The following is an 18,498-nucleotide window of genomic DNA, read 5'->3' as shown; positions in this document are numbered from 1 at the left end:
CAAGCTGATAAATTAGCTGTTATCACTCTACGTGACTTCTCAGGCTTTACACATGCTGTACCCTGCCTTAACTGAGCCAAGTGCAGACATGTAATGCTCCATTTAGTTAAGCTGAGGAAAACCACTTTTTCACTATGTTGTCAATATGTTAGTTCAAAGAATGCAATGGTATGTGAAGGGCATGTTACATTTTCAATGAGCAAGTAACAAAATATGTGCTGAAGTAATGATATCTTTTGTTGCATACAGGTACCAACGGCTAGCATCAATGTAGAAGGCTCTCCTGCCCTCAATCGTGTGAGATGGACTCATTCTGGAAGGGAACTTGCAGTGGGAGATTCTGAAGGGCAAATTTTTATATATGATGTTGGAGAGGTATGTTTCTTTTAGTTTGTCACAATGTTTTGCGTTTTAGTGTTTATCCATACCGTTTGGTGATGGCTCAGAAATAAATATAAAATAATGTAGCCCCATTTGAACAATAGTATTTTTTTTATCAGAAATTATGTACATGCAGCATTGACACTTGAGCACATGAATTGAGTTCTCTGTCATATAAAGTACAAGGCCGGACTCTAAGTGTTTCTCACAGTTACAGATTTCAAAACTGAACATATCCTCCCTCTCATCGAAAACCTCACCTGGATTCTGAAGAACGCTCAAAATACCTCTAAATTAACCATTTGCCTTTCTGCAGCACATTTTTGAAAACATGGTTGCACTTTGCTTGGAATCCTACAATTGACCACAACATTCTCCTGTCAGAATGGCTGCCTTGCGGAAACAATATCTATCCAGGTAGTTGAGAACACATTCACCTCCCTAAGAGAGGCGAACCCTTGCTCCTTTTGCTAGTTTGGCTATCAGTGGCTTCAATGCTGCTGACCAATAAGCACTCCGAAATACTTTCTTCTCCTGCATGGCATGACTCAGATCAGCCTTCAGCAGCTTCTTTGTCCTCTGTGCATCAGCAACTTGTCCCAAGGGAGACCTCTGCCTCTCTGCCACTTGTGAGGGTTAACAGCAATCCGTCTATGAATCCATTTTCTTCACTCTTTACGTGGTCCCTTTAGAATCTGTCCTAACCACTTAGGACAATCATAAACCAACAATACTACAACTACACCATGCTTTACCTGAGTCTCATCTGCTCATGAAATGTATTGCCTCATTACCAGATTGGCTGCAGAAGATTTCCCAGCAGTTAAACTCACATACCAACAGGTGGCATCATTGGATTCTGCTGTGGATTCATCCCGCCTCTGGAAGTGACGCCAGAGAGACTTGCAAAGTCACCACGGCTACCCACTGACGTCAATGAACAATAAAGCATTCTGTACCCTTAAACAATGCGCATCAGTATGGTCAATAACCGTGACAGTGTGCACAGTTTAATTTGGACTCTTAGTAAACCTGAAAGTCTACTCCACAAAACGTAGAGGTGGGTCGGTGTTGAAAAATCTGCACTTAGATAAAGTAGTCACCAGTAAGAGCATTTAAGAGCATTTCTGAGTGTAAGTAACTTTTGATGGAACTGCAGATTCCTCATCGTTTGAAAACACACCAAAGAGTACCTCCCAAAAGGTGGAAGGTCTAAGTTGTGGACTTTACACCAGGAAATTGTGGACTAGCATGTAGCCAACTGGCAGATGCCTCAGCACTGGAACACCCCTACCTAAGGCCATAGTGGCAGCCTTAGAGCTTGTGGAAATAGCCAAGGCACCTCAGGAACCTCCTTCTTGGCCAAGGCATGGCACGTTTTTATGCAGAGAACAATCCATAGGGTCAATTTCTGGACTGCCTTTCCCACACCAGAGAATCCATACAAAGAGTTGGTCATCCACTCGATGCTCCTTGGTTCTGTTGGTGTAAATGGTGAAGGCTGTTCCAACGTATTAAGCCTCTCCTCTTCTTTAGTAAGAAGTGGTGGAGAGAAGTAAGCAGGGCGTGATAGGTTTCCCCACGTTTAAAGGCAACAGCACCTTTGGCAGAAAGGATGCCCAACCCTGGAGTATCAGCTTGTCTATAAAGAAAGTGATATATAGGTGGTTGTACCACCAGAACCTGCAGCTCACTGACATGGTGAGCAGAAGTAATTGCATTGTGAAAAATATTCATAATGGTTAACAGCCTCAATGAACAGCTGTGCATAGGCTTGAAAGGCATGTACATCAAAAAGATTAAGGTCACTCTGCGGCCTAACAAAATACAGAAGTGTAAATCCCTTCAAGAAATACAACACAGCTGGTCACGTAAACAGGTAGGTTGATCAGGCAAGTAAAAGAATTAGAGGGTAGATGGTCGACAAATAACCTTCAACACTGTCCATGGCACACTCTTGCTGGCCAAAGACTCGACAAAAATAGGTACATCAGGCAATTAAGCCTGCAACAGATCGACTCAATGGTCCTCGAAGCAGGTCGTAAAAATTTTCCAGCGTAAAAGAGACTTTGTAGATGTACCACACGTCACCATGATGACGTCTATAACCTCTGTGGGCAGGTCAGAGCCACTCAACTGGTTCTGCTCAATCTCTTTGTAAGAAGCTTTTAGTTGTGAATATTTGCATGAAGAACTCTGCCCTATTGCTGGGACAGCAGATCATCCCACAGAGGTTGACTGAGCAGAGGGCAGATGCCTAGGGCTCAGCAGCTTAGAGTACCACACTCTAGACAACCAATCTTGGGCTTGAATTATCAAAGATCGGTCTCTTCTGACCTTCTTCAGAACTCGGGGAAGTAGCAGCAGTGGTGGGAACATGTAGAGGAGACCCAAGGGTAAAACGATTCTCCCAGTGACCTTTGAGCTTAAAACTCTAGAACACAAAAGGCTCGACAGTGAGCGTTCTGAGCAGTAGCAAAAAAGATCTACTCAAAGCATGCCCTCTGATCAGAGGTGCTTTGAACTACCTCTGGCTGTGGACGCCATTTACAGTAGGCTAGGTGTCTGCTTCTGAGCTCATCCGCCCTAGCCTTCAGGAATCCTGCAGATGGTTAATAGTCAGATTCCCTGATGATCCAGCCAGTGCAACAGTCTCATTTCTTCTTAGCACATCACTTGCGACCCCACAAAGCCCTTCTTGTTGCACTACCACATGGCAGTTGTGTTGTCTTGCAGACCTTGCACAGAGCTTGACGGAAGGCAGAAAGGGTTTTTGGATAGTATCTTTAGAAGGTTGAATTGATGCCTTGCTTCCAGTGGAGATCCAAGGCCTCCGGTCTCCACCTTGTCCAGTTTGCCTTCCCAACCCAGACTTGAGCTTCGTTTGGTGCAGGGAGAATGGTTTGCCACACATCAGGTTAGCCTCCTTCAGCCACCATTAAACATCTTGAGTCACCTTGTCTGACACACGGATATCGTCTGTGAGGCACCCCCAGGACTGAGCCTATCGCAAGTGAAGATTTCACTTGGGAGCACACATGTGCCAATGGGCACAAGGCATCTGTAGAATACAGGAGAATAAAAAAGGCCTCAGAACTGTCTGCACTTGAATCCAGAACTGAGCCCAAAACTATGTGATCATATCCTAAATATCTCAGACGCGCTGCGGTGGCAGGAAGGCTTTGAACACCACTGTGTCCACATCTACCTCTATGAAGAGAACCGTGTCCACCGGGTGGAGGTGGGATTTCGGCTCTTTGATGGAGAACCCCAGGAATGAAAGCAGCCAAATTATCATTCGCAGGTGGTCCATGACTAACTTTTTCAAAAGCCAGTTATTAAGGTCTGGGAGGATGTGCACTCCAGACCTGTAAAGATTGGCTTCAGCTACTGCTATCACCTTTGTGAATACCCATGGAGCCAACATGAGCTCAAAGGGCAGAACAGAAAATTAAAAGTGTTCCTTCCCTACAACAAATTGGAGGAAATGCCTTTGGTCCTGCAGGACGGTCACATTAAATGATGTGCCTTGCAATTCAAAGAACACCATCCAGTCCTTAGGCCCAGAGTGGATAGCACCAGGGCCAAGGTGAGCATTTAAAACATTTTCTTCCAAATTAAAAGTGTTCAGGAATCAAAGTACCAAAATAAACCTGTTCTGCGTTTTGGCCACCAGAAAATAACTGGAGTAACACCCACTGCATCTGTTCGGGCAACATCACCATTTCCTCCTTGTCCAGTAACAACTGAACCTCTCTGGTAAGGATGGATGCATGTTCTGCTGAACTCTGGTCAAAAACTGAAGGAAGGGCGAATTGCAAAATGCAAAGGGCCTAACCTTGACTGATGACCTGTAGAACCCACTGGTCGGAGGTAATTGCATGACAGTCACGTAAAAATGTATTCTTCGAGCTACTGGGTGCAGGTTACTCCTTAAGGGGGAATCAGACCGGTTTAGTGGCATCTAACAGAAAATCCTGATACTATTCACCACATCCTTGTGCCTTTTAGTCTCCAGAAGCTCTTGATTACAAGATGCTAAGGGTGGATTGCACTATTCTGCAGATAGTGCATCTGAAGAAAGATGTGTATTAATGTGGAGGACCAGTGAGTGGTGATGGGTGGAAAATATAGTTCCTTTACTGCCAATCAGAGTCCCTGTTGGGTTCTAAGCTGATTATATTAGTGTTACAAGTGCAGACATCAATACTGTGCTCCTCTTTGCTTTAACTACTCCAAGACCTACTTTGAAAGAGCAGAATGAGTCCTAATTTGAAAGTAGACTTAGATTTGTTTAGGTTTTTGTAATGGCTACTTCTAAGTTCCAAGCGCATATTCCTTACCGTTAGTATATTCCCAGGCGTCAGTTTGGATTTCAAGATTTTCAATTAGTCTGGAACGCCTATGGAGCTGCAGGCACATCCAGTCACACTTACAGTGACGGGCCCTTCCCCAGTACCACGTGGCTCTGTGGACCTACTACCAACCTGCTACCTAGGGTTCCTTTTGCCTGCCCGTCAATTCAACAACAGTACAAGAACTTCAAGGACTATTCACAAGGCCTGACATACTAAAAGCGACAGGTGGTGCAGCAACCAGCCCAGATTTTTCCAGGCCCAGGACACTTGGTGGCAGCAAAGGCCATGAACATTAGTAGAGACAGAAGTCATCTTCCTACTCTTCACCTGCTGCAGTAGCCACCAAGTCACTCTGATTTGCCCTTTCAGTTTAACAGCCAGCCAGAGGGATGCATGATTTGAATTTTCCTCTGTTTGAAAATCATTTTGTCTTATCTATAGGTAATAAACATTGTTCAGAGAGGCTATTTTCTGCATATATTTCATCCTCTCTTTATCAGGACAAGCTCCACCAGACCATGCCACACTTTTGATGGGCACGGGTTCCATTGAGAGTGCACCAGATTCAGAGGTAGATGAGGGGTTTTACATGTGCTTCTCCCTCGTGCCTAAGTAAGAAGGCCTTAGACCTCCAACCTCTGAATGTCTTCTTGCAAAAGGAGAAATTCAAAATGTTCATTTTGGGTCAAATTCTTACTGTTCTGATCCCGAAAGAGTGGAAGTTGTCTCTGGACATGCAAGACACGTATTTTCATTTACCCGTTCTGCAATCCCACAGATGCTTCTTCCGGCTCACAGTGGAGTCAGAGCATTTTCAATTTGCTGTTCTGCCTTTCGGCCTCATCTCAGTTCCTCTGTGTTCATGAAAGTGATTGAAGTTAATGCAACCCATCTTAAGAGATCTGGGATACATGTAGTCCACCTACGTGGACAACTGGCCTCTCAAGGCGGGTTTGCCACAGTCAGTCACGGACCGCATGACGGTTATCCTCTTGATATCTCTAAAGTTTTCCATAAGTGAACCGAAATCCCATCTGATGTATATGCAGATAACTCCCTTTATAGGGGCTATCTTTGACATGGGGGGCATGAGGGCCGTTCCACTGCTGCATCTAGTCCAGGACATTCAGGATATGATCTCAATGTGTCAGATTTCATTCTGGGTCTTGGTGACATTGGTTCTGAGGCTTCTTGGGCTATTAGCCTCATATGTCTTCTTTCTCCTGTGTGCCAGTTGGAGCATGCAGGTCCTACAGCGGAACCTCCAGTTTCAGTGGTTCACCACTGTGCAAATCTATCTGACAACATCTGCATCCTGGAGGAGACAACCCAAGAAATTCAGTGGTGTCAGAAAGACACCAACATGGCTTGTGGCAGGCTGCTCTCTCTATATGACCCAAGCTCATAGTAGTGCTGGATGCATTATCTCTGGGTTGGGACACCACCTGAGCAAAGTGAAAATCAGAGGTATGTGGGCTCAACATAATTTTGTTGGAGCTTCAAGCCATCCATTTGACTCTAAAAGCCTTACTAACAATCATGAAAGTTTGTAGGGCCAAAATGACCACCATGTGGTACTGCAACAAGCGGGATTAGGGTCAGGTGGAGAATGAGGTTCGGATTCTTGTGCTAGGAGGCTCTAAACCTTTGGACGTGCCTGGATCAGCAGGATATTTTTCTAGTGACTAACCATCTAGTTGGGGGTCTCTGGACCCTAGAGCGGACGAGTTGAACAAGCATCAACTGATGGATCGCAAATGGTGTCTCCATATAATGGGTGACCAAAAACCTCTTTAGCCATTGGGGTGTGCTCTGGGTGCAGCCACCACTTACAACGTGCAGTGTTGAGACTAATCCATGCTGGAGTTTCACTTGGAAGGTCCATATAATATATATTCTATCTAAATTGGAGCAAACGTCTCCTGTACATGTTCCCATCATTACCCCTCCTTCGAGTCTTGAAGAAAGTCCGGCCAGTCTAGGCTCAAGTCATCTTGGTAGCCCTTGATTGCTCCAGGATGGTGTGTTACCCTCATCTGCTGCGTCCGAGCATTTGCCTTCCGATCTACTGCCTGTTTGGGAGGACCTCCTTTCTCAGCAATAAGAGAGAGTATTTACTCCCAGCTCTCCACAAACTACACCTCCATGTATGAAAATTGAGCAGCAACAACTGAGCACCCTGGATTTAACGGTAGGGAATGTAATACTTGAAACCAGATATCCATCGATCAATTATTTGGGGTGTTGGGAGAAATGTGTTGCTTGGTATAAAGACAATCATCTTGGTCGTTTTTGAGGCCATATTTTCTGATCTGTTGTTCATTTTACCATGAGCCCAGCAAGCGTTTGCAGTGGGCACAGTTAAAAATTATCGGTCGGCCCTTTTGCGTTGGATAGACTAGACTTTCCTCTTCAAATCTACTTTTGTGGTTCCTGAAAGGTCTAACACACATTACACCCAAAATCTTTTGCCATGCCATAATGGTACCTTAACTTGGTTTGAGCATTTCTCAAGTGAGCTCCATTTGAGCCCATGAACAACTGTTCCTTGCGTATCGTAACGTTCAAGTCTTTCTCATTGCGATCACATCTGCATTCCTCGTGGGGGAACTGCAGGTGCTGTCAGGTCAAACTCTGTTCAGCTTTTTGTTCCCCATAAGTTGGACCAGGGCTATCTCTCCGCCTAAAGTAGCATGATACTTCCACATAAGGCAACGCTTCAACCTTCCAGTATTTTTCCTTCCACCACATTCTTCAAAACAGGAGGACAGACTTCATCGGCTGAATCCCAAACAAGCCTTAAGTTTCTATGTTGAACGCTCAAAGGTGTAGTATGTTAGTGATCAACTCTTGGAACTTTCTGGTACCAAGAAGGTAAAGGTGGTATAAAAAAAGACTCTGGAGATGGATTATGCTACATATAAAGATCTGATATGTTATACCTTCATGAAGCTCTTGCTTGGCTGAAATGCAAGGGCCTTTTTCCACCACAGCTAAGTTTGCTGCAACAACATTCATTCTTGGAGTCCCTGTCTTGGATATTTGCCAAAGGGTGACGTGGGTGTTGTTCCACGTGTCCACCTATCACTACTGGCTTGACAGCCATGTCTGCAGAGAGGGTTTTTTGTGCGTCCGGTCCTGCGGGAGTTTATTCTTTGAGTCTACGTCTCAGAACCTTGACCTTTTGGAAGGTACTGCATGGGTATCTATTCTGAAGGTGAGGAATCTGCACTTAGAAGTAACCATCAGAAGAACAAGTTATTTATCTTGGGTCTAACTTATTTTTGGGTGAATACTCTAGCTGCAGATCCGTCAATTCCTTCCTGCCTCTTCCTTCTGTGGAGTCAACATCTGCATATTTTAAAAAGGTTCCAAGTTATTTTTCAGCTCTGTCTTCTGCAAATTGCTTAAGCAGATTCGCATCTAAATGCATTGAAGGAGGACAGTACAGAAACTGGTGCTCTGCTCGATTACTTATGGTGCAGTGTGAGGTTTCCCCAGCACCCACCTAGTGATGCTTGGGAGCTCTACTGAAAATCTTCAGAACCAGTCTCTCACCTATCAATATTTTAAAGGGCAGGAATCTGAAGTTAGAGTAGCCACAAAGAAGAATGTTACTGAGTGTAACTTGTTCATCTAGGAACTAAGGAGAAAAAAAAAGCTTAAGAGGGCATTGGTAAATAGATTAAGCATATGGCCTGTGATGCTTACTACTTGCATGGCGTGGTAGTGACATCTTGATTGGTAAGTCGCAAGCAATGCTAGTAATTAAAGGATCCGTGACACACCAGCATTGACATTATATATTGATTGTTGGACAGCCTATGTTCCAGTTACACCAAATTGAACTGAGCTAGTCAGCTCAGTTCTTCTTGATGTCAAAGCTGCCTCTTTGATGTGCCTGGTTAGCCTCTCATCAAACAACCATGGTAATTTGCAGGTCTTGAGCACCTGCCCCAGTGACTGCAAGTCTCAATGAGAGGTAGAGAATTCATGGAGCACTCTCTTACATCCTTCCAACCCGCTACCCTTCCAGGTGGTAGAAGCTAGCTGGAATCAAGTGATATCAAGCAACCTGATAGAGGCCTTGCTCTTGTTAGTCTGTTTCACTACTGTATGTGCACTTGCTCTTCATTGCTTCTAGGTATCATTTATGTATTTTATATTTATAAAGTTCATGCATTTAGAACAAACTGTTTCAAAGCAAATAGGGGCGGGTGAAAATGGATCTGAAATGCCGAATAGTATGGACACTTCAGCATGGTATTAGGAGTTTGAAGCAGACAGAGAAACAGGCTATTTCAACAGTCGGGTCTAGTGTTTTTTCTGAATACAAGGAAGTTATAAACATCTTGGGGCAGCTATCGTTAAGGAGTTCATAATATTGGGATAAAGGCTATAAAGCAGTGCTCCCCAAACTTTTTAGAACTACGACTTTTTATTTCGACAGACTTTTGCGACCCACCTCACTTTAATGGACATTTGGCAGGCCAGTTTTTAATGCAACTAAATCATTGTGTGGTAGCGCATTGTCATTTACAGACGGGACATTTTCTATTGAAATGATCGCTAAATTTGCTCAGGCATACATTTTTACTGATAAAATTATATTACACACAAATGATAATGTGTGGAATTCGCGATTCAGGGAATATTTATTATTTGTGCATCACTAAGTAAATTAAAGTGTCTTGATTTGTTCTGATCCTATTAATATTTTGTTTCCTTTCCACTTCAGAATTACAAATAAGTGCTTCATTTTGGTCTTCCTAACTGCTGAATGTGTTGTTTACTTATAGGCATTTACATTTTGTTGTGCGTTAACACAATATGACATTTTACAGCCTTTCCTTTCACACTTCATGTACTCCAGTAAGAGTGTCATATAATTCACTTTCCTTTTCTTTCTCTGACTGCATAGTGAGAGAAGTTTATTAACATCAGTCCCCATGAAAAAAAATAACCAGCAGAAGACACAGCCTGACATTTGACCTTAGTATCTTTGAAGCTCAGCAAATCTGACAAGATAAATACAGAATTTAAAGGCATCTTTATTTATTGCTTTGACTCTCGTGACCCACCAATAATATCCCCGTGGTGACCCTCAGTTTAGAAAACATTGCTAGAACGATTTAACTGCCCAATTTCTGATGAAGCTTTTTGGGGACTGGGTCTGAGTTGTCTAGATGGTGTTTATTAGATTCTCATCTGCTAGAACAATAGCAAAAGGGTTTATGTGATTTATTTTTTATTTGAATGGTAAGTAGACCTCTAATGGCAGCCAGTGTAACGTTTTCAAAGTTTCACTTGTGGAATTGTGTGAACTTGGATTGTAAATAGGGCTCGCGGTTTTATGGTGGTTATTTTTTGGATGTTACCATCTATATTTATGTTTTGAAGAGGTTATCTATATTTATCGATATTTATTTTTGGTTTATCCACATTTATTTTACTGATGAATGTGCACTCATGCTAGAATTCCCTGACAGGTTTCAATGATATGAACACCCACAGATGATAAATCAATGCACTTATATGAAGACATGGACATTTTTGTATTAACCTTGTGCATATCTACTCTAGTATAAGTCCCTTTACTAAAATATCTTTCTTTTTGAAACCCTCACCTGTTAAGCCGTACGGCTAGTGGCCTGGCAGTCATGCATATCGAATCACTAACAACAAACCTATTTCGTTTTTATGCACATTTAAATATAAATACAGACGGCAAAATGAATCAGTAAAACAGGGAGCCTTAATTGTAAATAATCCCTGCCACGGTGATTGGCTAGTCAGCGTGATGGGCATAGGCGAGCTTCGTGAATGACTGAATTGCCAAGTCCAGAAGTAGTGTGCCATTTCTCAGCAGCAGGGGTGGTATTTTCTTAATATAATCAGTTGGGTTTAAGTGGGCCTTGATAATAAGGTTGTTTTCAGACCAGACTGTCTTATTTTGGACTGCCGGGACTGCTAAAAACGTAAGACCAAGTGGGAGGCTGAAAGTAGAATTTCTACTTTTGTCTATTATGAACTGTCATGGGGAAGATTGCTTTGAGACATCTAGTGAAGTACTATTTTACCCTTTGCCACCATGCGAGCTAGAGGTCATCAGCATAAATTGGGTATTCAAACTGGAAGGTCTTTATAATTTAAACTGCCGCCTCCATGGTAGGGCTGTCCTAATGGGCAATCTGGCAATGCACAAAGAGAAGACCTGACAGATCACTGGGTGGGCCAGTTTTTAGCTGTTACTGGGCCTGCTTATGGTCTGGTGTGCCGTTTTTAGGTCTCGCCTAGGCAGCGCACATGCGCTTCTCAAGGAGATGACCTTTAGAAATTGGTCTGCTCTTTTCAAGCACTCGTGCTTGTGCTGGCATCCACCTTGCGGGAGCGAGCAGCGGCGTGCGCACTAATTGAAAACAGATGGCACGCGCGCCACTGCTCGCTCCCGCAAGGTGGATGCCAGCACGAGTGCGGGAAAAGGGCTGTTTGCATTTGTCTGCTCTTTTTTATTTCACTGCTTGTCTTGCCGTCGCTTTCCCATTTCAACTTGTAATGCTTTCACTTTTGTTGTTTTCTGATCAGCCGTGCGTTCAGGGGCCATCAGTTGTTGGTTTTTTTTTTCTAATGCCCTTTGGCTACACAATTAGCAGTGCGTTCATGGACCATCTGGGTTTTTTTGGGAGGGGGGATGTGCTTTAAGCGGCTCCAGCAGCAGCACAGCCCGCGCGCAGCTCCTTGCTTCACTACGCTCAGCTCTAGTCTTCGCCGGGCTCGTGCTGCCCTACGATCCCGTCACCTAGGACACAGCCTCCCTCCTCCTCTCGCCATTCACAGAGTCTGAGAGCTGCCGCTGAAGGACTGCCAGGAAAACAAGCGCTACTGCAGCACAAAACAAACCCACAACAGGCCCAGGCTACTAAAGGACAGGAAAAGTAATGCAAGCGAATACACCAAAAACAACAGCACATTAAAAATTACGATATTTGTTGTGGATCTCCTATAAGGCGTAATATGCGTTTTTTTACAAATGGTAGTAAAATGAATATTTCAATATGAATGTATTCATATGGACATCTCCATTTTTACCGAAATGTATCCTCAGAAATGCCTTCGCCTTTCTGTTTCGTAACTACACCATTCTCAACTGCAGACTTTGGGAGGGGAGTAGTGGTCAGTCACAAAAGAACGATTTTAGACTCTTTCCCACAAATTTCTTTCACGCCTACCAGTGTCTATCATTGCCAACAGACCCAACTCACACCAGAGACGTACGATTTTTTAAGCCAAAAAAGGCTTTATTTTAGCTGTCGCCTGCAATATATTCCGCTTCAATATAAGTGAGTGGGAAAAATCCATTGCCCCAATATTTTGTCAAAATTTCCAACCTTCCTGCCTAAGGTTACCAGAAAGCTCTGTTTCATCTAGGGTTAGTATCTGGCCAGTATTTTACCAACATGGTCTGCAGTTCACGTCAAGGAGAGTAACAAAATTATAGAAATCAACAAAAGCTGATATCTTTCCCATTTAAAATATACAGCTAAAACAGCAAATACAAGGACAAATCACTGAAACAAGAGCTTGGAGCCCTGTAGACAGTACTAAAACAATTATTCAAAAAACACAGAGGTCAAATTCTCATGTTGAAAGATGTATAGTAGATTTTGCACACTAACTTAGGAAGGTTCAATCTCCTGGCCACTTCAAGAAATGGCACGTAGGCATCATTTTTGTTTGTGAGAAATGGCATAACTGCATTAGTGACACCATATTCCAACTCTGGCCTCTCTGTTAATATTCTGGAAGGTATAGTGTTTATTCGTAAATAAAAAGCCCCTTAAAGTAACACATCTGAAAGCAATGCTTTACAAAACGAAAGCTAGAAAGGGAACTCGCTAGCCTGCTAACCCCGGAGACATGTGGTAACTTGACAGCATAACAACTAACTTGGTGCCACTAATACATCAAATTACCCCCCAACCACCCTAAAATCCTCCCCTTTCCCTCAAAACCCACAAACATCTTAAAGCCATATCCGTCCATTAATTATCAATATGGATAATTCTAAAACCTTTTACAGGCTAACTTTTAAAACCCAACTTCAATCCAAAATCGGTATATCCATCCAAGAGCCTAGCAACCGCTCTTCCTCATAGGTCCTTTAGTACTATTCCTCCTATAATCTTCTTCAATGTACAAGGTAGTACTTTTCAAACAGTTTTGTTATCAGCACATATCAATGATAAATGTAGATAAGCCTTTTATTACATGGGGATGTATTGATATTTAGCATCTGGTAAATTCAGGGACAATTCCAAAGGCAAAAGCCTCCTCCATTAGCCATTGATACCTATTAGCCAGTATTTATCTGTAGAGCTAATACAATTCAACTGGCAGGGTGTCCCCAGCTGATAACTTCCAATTTCCTACTGTTAATGTCTTTAATCACTTCTAGGACATTCTCTCTGCTTCCTAAATACTGCAGTGCTTATTCCTGCATGCGGGAAAGATTTCACATTGCACTAGCTTCCAATACCATTTATTTACCTTGCATGTTAGACGAATGGACATAAATATATCAAAAAGATGCCATTTATACCTGTTTGGGAATACAGCATTCACCAACAATGCATCTCTTATTTCTGACTCCTTCATAGGAGGGGATTCCCTTTTCTAGAGCTAAACCAACAGTTTCCTGGATTTGTCTCAGTTGCTAAGACACTCTTCAAAAAAATACAAAATCAAGCAGCAGCTCTGCCTCAACCTCACAAAATGGAAGTCACAGCTTAAAGACATAGGCTAAGTCAATATATCTGGCTAAACACTTAGACGGTCCCAAAGGCGAGACCTATTGGCTATGCCAATGCTTGTTTACAGTTGATTTCACTGATATTACCATAAACACTACCTGTAGCGAGCACAAATGCATGGTGTCTTGCATACCCTGCAATACTCTTCTTTTTACCACTTTTAATCATTCTCATGCCAAGAGAGTATTACTTTAACCAACACGCATTGACCTATGATGTTAAGAAAGGGATAATGATATCCAGGGATTGGGGCAGTCAGAGTCTCCAGCTTTAAGACAGCTGTAAGAGTGCTGCCGCAAGGGTATCTGAGCTGTTTAGACTTTTAAAGCGTGTCTTTACAAGTTCAAAACTGTACTGATTTGCAAATGTGGGCCACTTTTTTCCTACCCTTTTCACTAAAAGGTACTCATTTTATTTTGGTGCCTGGGCCTATTATTTGTCCAAGTCCGACCCTGGCAGACTCGGGCAAACTTTCTACAGGGGATTAAACAAACGAACTCCTTTGTAAGTTAAGGCATCCATTTTAGTTCTTACAGTGCTTCTATCTTTGGTACTGCCTCCACTATCATGTATTATCTTTTCTCCAACACATGGTGATACCTCTAGCAGAGCAAATTAATTAAAAAATGCGAAGACATAGAGGCATTAAACAAGAATTGGTCTACACTATTCAAATTGTAAACCTCTTAGTTATAGACATTTTGAAACAAGTTCTACTTTCCCTCATTAAAGCTTTTTTTCAGCTTCCCCGTACACAAATTGTTGGCAGACTTTCTCCTTAGAAAATAAGTGTATGTACAATCATGTACAATTAATTATTTCCAGACTTGGTTTGAATGATATATATGTAAAACCTCAGTAGTGGTTAATGATATAACAAAACACAACGGTAGGGGAGGACCTAGGGGAAGTTTAAAGACCAAGCTCTGGATACTATCCCCAGAAGAACTAATAAACAACAAAGGTACCAGAGGGTCTTGAAATGAAAATGCCCATAAGTAAAGAAAGACTAACCAAGGAACCACAATTTCACACAGATAGTGTCACAGAGAGCTCTCCAAGGATGAAGAAAAATACCCATCAGTCACCATTCGGATCCGCCCTTCATCATTTGGGATTTTATCCGTACCACCCGTCAGAGGTTGTTAATGCTCTACTGGGAGGTCAACCCGGTGGTAGGGGGTGCCTTCCAACAGTGTTAGAGACGACAGTGTGGAAAAAGCACTTAACAAAAGTTTATTCCAAGTGTGCTTGCCATACCAATGTTAAAAACAATGTAACCTTAAGCTGACTATTTATGAAGACAGCCTATGGTAAGTGTGGTCATGTGGTCAAAACTTGGAATACACTTTTGTTAAGTGCTTTTTCAAAACCAATTTTAAACACACTTTTTCTTGGTTTCTTTTTTTCCCACACCTTTTTGGCACTGCACACCCCAGTCCCACTTTTTTGGCCACTTACTAACATCTAGTGGTACTCCACACTGTCGTCTCTAACACTGTTGGAAGGCACCCCCTACCACCGGGTTGACCTCCCAGTAGAGCATTAACAACCTCTGACGGGTGGTACGGATAAAATCCCAAATGATGAAGGGCGGATCCGAATGGTGACTGATGGGTATTTTTCTTCATCCTTGGAGAGCTCTCTGTGACACTATCTGTGTGAAATTGTGGTTCCTTGGTTAGTCTTTCTTTACTTATGGGCATTTTCATTTCAAGACCCTCTGGTACCTTTGTTGTTTATTAGTGGTTAATGATATTACACATCCTACAAAACAACAATTTACGTGGGTATTTAGGTGAAACAACTAGTAACTAAAAAGCGGCATGGGGGCGGAGCTAGCAGCCGCGGAAAATGGCCGCATAGTCCCTGGGCTCCGTCGGCACCGTTTAACTATCCTACATTATCCTGCATCAACCTAACTTTTGTGACTCCCCCTACACCCCAGCGCATTGCGGATTGTGTGGAGACCTGGCGGACCCGTCCTGGGAGAGATCCCCACTGATCCGACGACGTTAGCGGGCCGGCTCACTGAGGCGTTGGGAGGGCCCGTGGTCCGCGGCCTCGGGTAACAACGTGACCGCGCTGCGTGAGGTGACGTGCGGCAGCGACCGGGCGAACACGCCGGGGGTGGTCGGACCTCCTGCTGGGGTCGGCGCCAGGCCGGAGAAGACACCACGGTGAATACGGCTGCCTGTGACTGCACCGCGGACCCGGACCTCGAAATAACGGACGGTGAGACTGCGTGGTGAGTGTGGGGAGCGCGCGAGGACCCAACTGGACTCAGGGAGCCGAGGGCACACAGATCGACACGCACAAGGTGTGCGCACAGCTGGGCAGTGGGTGAGAGGCACGGAAGAACTTGTGGCCCCCCCTTTCCTACCTCTACTGAGAGACATTGGCTGAACGCCCGGCTCGGGGACTGTCCGTCTCTGGAGGCCGGTACACAGGGACACACGGGACTGCTCGGCTCCCCCGCTCTCCCGCTCCTCGCTCAACTTCCCCGGGTGTGCGGTTGAGGAGACTCCACACGTGGCCCGGGCCTTGCCGAGTTGCTACAGGCAATCACGATTTCTGGCGGGGACGGACTTGCAGCTCCCCCGGCTAAGCTGAAACGCGAAGGGCTCTGCGACCCCTGCCTGGTGGCGGACATTCTTCATAGTGTGCCAGGCGTGCCACATTAGTGGTCAGACAGCGGCACTAGCAGCGTGTTTTGTAGTCTGGTCCTCTTCCACGCAGAAGCGCGGGCTTTGCAGAACGCAGGGAGGCATGGGGAAGGGAGACAGGACCCAGAGCAAGCTCCCATTCTCACAGCGACGAGTGCAGGTGCTGAGTCCCCAGATACACCAAGATGAGGTGCAGACCGCAGGGGAACAGCCGGAGGAAAACTCTGAGATAAAGTCAATGCTTAGGTCCATGGAACTGAATATCCAAACGAATATCACGGCGCTGGGGACCAAGATGGACGCCATGTCATACAGAATGGACCGCATGGCGGAACGTCTCGACAAACACACGGAGAGACACGACATGGCGGAACGGCGCATAACGGAGGTGGAGGAGGCTCAATCAGACTTGGACACAGCGAGACGCCGGGCAGAGACGCTGATCAGGACTCTGCAAGACAAAACGGAGGACTTAGAAGCACGGTCGCGTCGCTGTAACCTCCGCATACTTGGCCTGCCGGAGACCACTCAGACCGGAAGAATGGAGCCATTTGTGGAAAACCTGCTCACCAAGCTGCTGGGAGAAGGAGTGTTCTCGGCAATGTTCGTGGTCGAACGCGCACATCGGTCGCTGGGCCCAAGACCTAATCCGGGTCTCCCTCCACGGCCGATAATAGCGAAGTTGCTGAATTACAGGGACAGGGACACAGCGCTTCGGCTAGCGCGGTCCAAGGGTGATCTGAACTTCGAGGGATCAGTGATCTCCATTTTCCCAGATTTCACGGCTCGGGTACAGGAGGCGCGCAAACACTTTGCGCCACACAAGAAACGACTCAGAGACATGGGGCTCGATTACGCAATGCTGTACCCGGCCAAGCTGCGTGTCAACAGGAAGGGCCACTCGCATATCTTCACGGACCCTGCGGAGTTGCAAAAAGCCATGAAGAAGTGGGCCCGAGACAAGCCGGAAGAGCAGGCAGAAAGCCAGGAAGAAGCTGATCAGCAACATATGAACGACCAGGAGTGACTCGGCGATATATGCCTTGGGGTACAGTGATCGCCAACTCTTCATTCAGAGGTCGTGAGTGACTCGAGAGACCTAGATCCGGAGAAGTTCTACACAGACGTGATGTTACAGATAAGAGGGGATGGGGCGCTGGCACAGTTATTGTCCATTTATTGCGTTGGCCTACACCCACAGTAACTGTTACGTCCCAATGGACTATTAATGTTGGGTGGGCTATGATGGCTGCATTTGGGGTGGGGGGGGGAGGTATTCCTGACATAGCTGGGGAAAATGAAGATGCTGTTGCTCAGGTTGATGTGACGACGCATTACTGGTGGTGCGCGACGGGGGGTGGGGGCACGGGGCACCAGAGTTGTGAATTACTAGTTGAGACTGAGTTGGCTGGCTACCTTTGCCCACGCGCTGTTGGCTAATGGGGCATTTGAACTGGTGGTTGGGGAGGGGCGGGTGGGATGGGGACCTGCATGGCCGAGTTGGGGTGGGTCAGCTGTGGGAGGGGGGTGGAATGTTGGGGGTTGTTTTTGAACTCGGGCTGTTTCTGTGGATGATCGAAAATGTGCTTTGCCGAGCTTTGCGGAGACTTCCCACTGTGTATGCTGCTGTTGCTCCCCCTCCGAATCACTTATTTGAGTGTGCTACTGAGGTTTATATGAGTCTATCACCCAATTCTATTACAATCTATCATGGTGGATAGGAATGATACTGATGAGCTCCCATCATTGAGGGGGCCGGAACCTGCTCACTTAAGAGTTCTGACTTGGAATGTGAGGGGCTTAAATGACTTCAGAAAGCTACGTAAAGTCCTTAGTTATTTGCGCAGACATCACATAGATCTCGCCCTCTTACAGGAAACACACTTACCTCTGACCAGCAAAATGCTCACTCATAAGGGTCTGGCGGATTGTAGTGTAGCTTCGGGCTTCACAACACACTCGAGGGGTACTCTCACTTGGGTTAACCCTGGCTCCAAAATCAAGTTAACACCCTTGGAGACCGACACTGAGGGTAGATATGTACTCTGCAGGTGCAAGGGCAGGGGGCTGGATTGCATGGTGGTGAATGTATATGGCCCAAACTTTGACTCCCCGGAGTTCTACGCGACACTGGCTCAGAAATGCAGGCTGTATGAATGTTCTGGGATGCTCTGGGGTGGGGATTTCAATCTGGTGCTTGACCCGATGCTGGATAGATCAGCGGGACCTCACAGGAGCCCGTCGGCAGCCGCCACGGTGCTACAGACTGAAATGGTGCGCCTG

General features: G+C 45.1%; 1 protein-coding gene across 4 annotated transcripts in view; it reads left to right on the top strand.

Annotated features, from left to right (window-relative positions):
• The window catches only part of DYNC1I2 (dynein cytoplasmic 1 intermediate chain 2), a 459,267-nt gene that overhangs the window by 435,007 nt on the left and 5,762 nt on the right, over positions 1 to 18,498 (top strand). For all 4 annotated transcript variants that reach the window (XM_078681574.1, XM_078681573.1, XM_078681572.1 and 1 more), the window contains one exon: positions 250 to 375. In XM_078681574.1, coding sequence (XP_078537700.1) covers positions 250 to 375 — 126 coding nt within the window. The remainder of the gene's footprint in view (positions 1 to 249; positions 376 to 18,498) is intronic.

The sequence above is a fragment of the Lissotriton helveticus genome, chromosome 3_1, assembly GCF_964261635.1.
Source record: "Lissotriton helveticus chromosome 3_1, aLisHel1.1, whole genome shotgun sequence".
In the NCBI taxonomy this organism is placed as follows: Eukaryota; Metazoa; Chordata; class Amphibia; order Caudata; family Salamandridae; genus Lissotriton; species Lissotriton helveticus.
The sequence above is the reverse complement of the archived record's forward strand: the minus strand, read 5'-3'. Positions and strand labels throughout refer to the sequence as shown.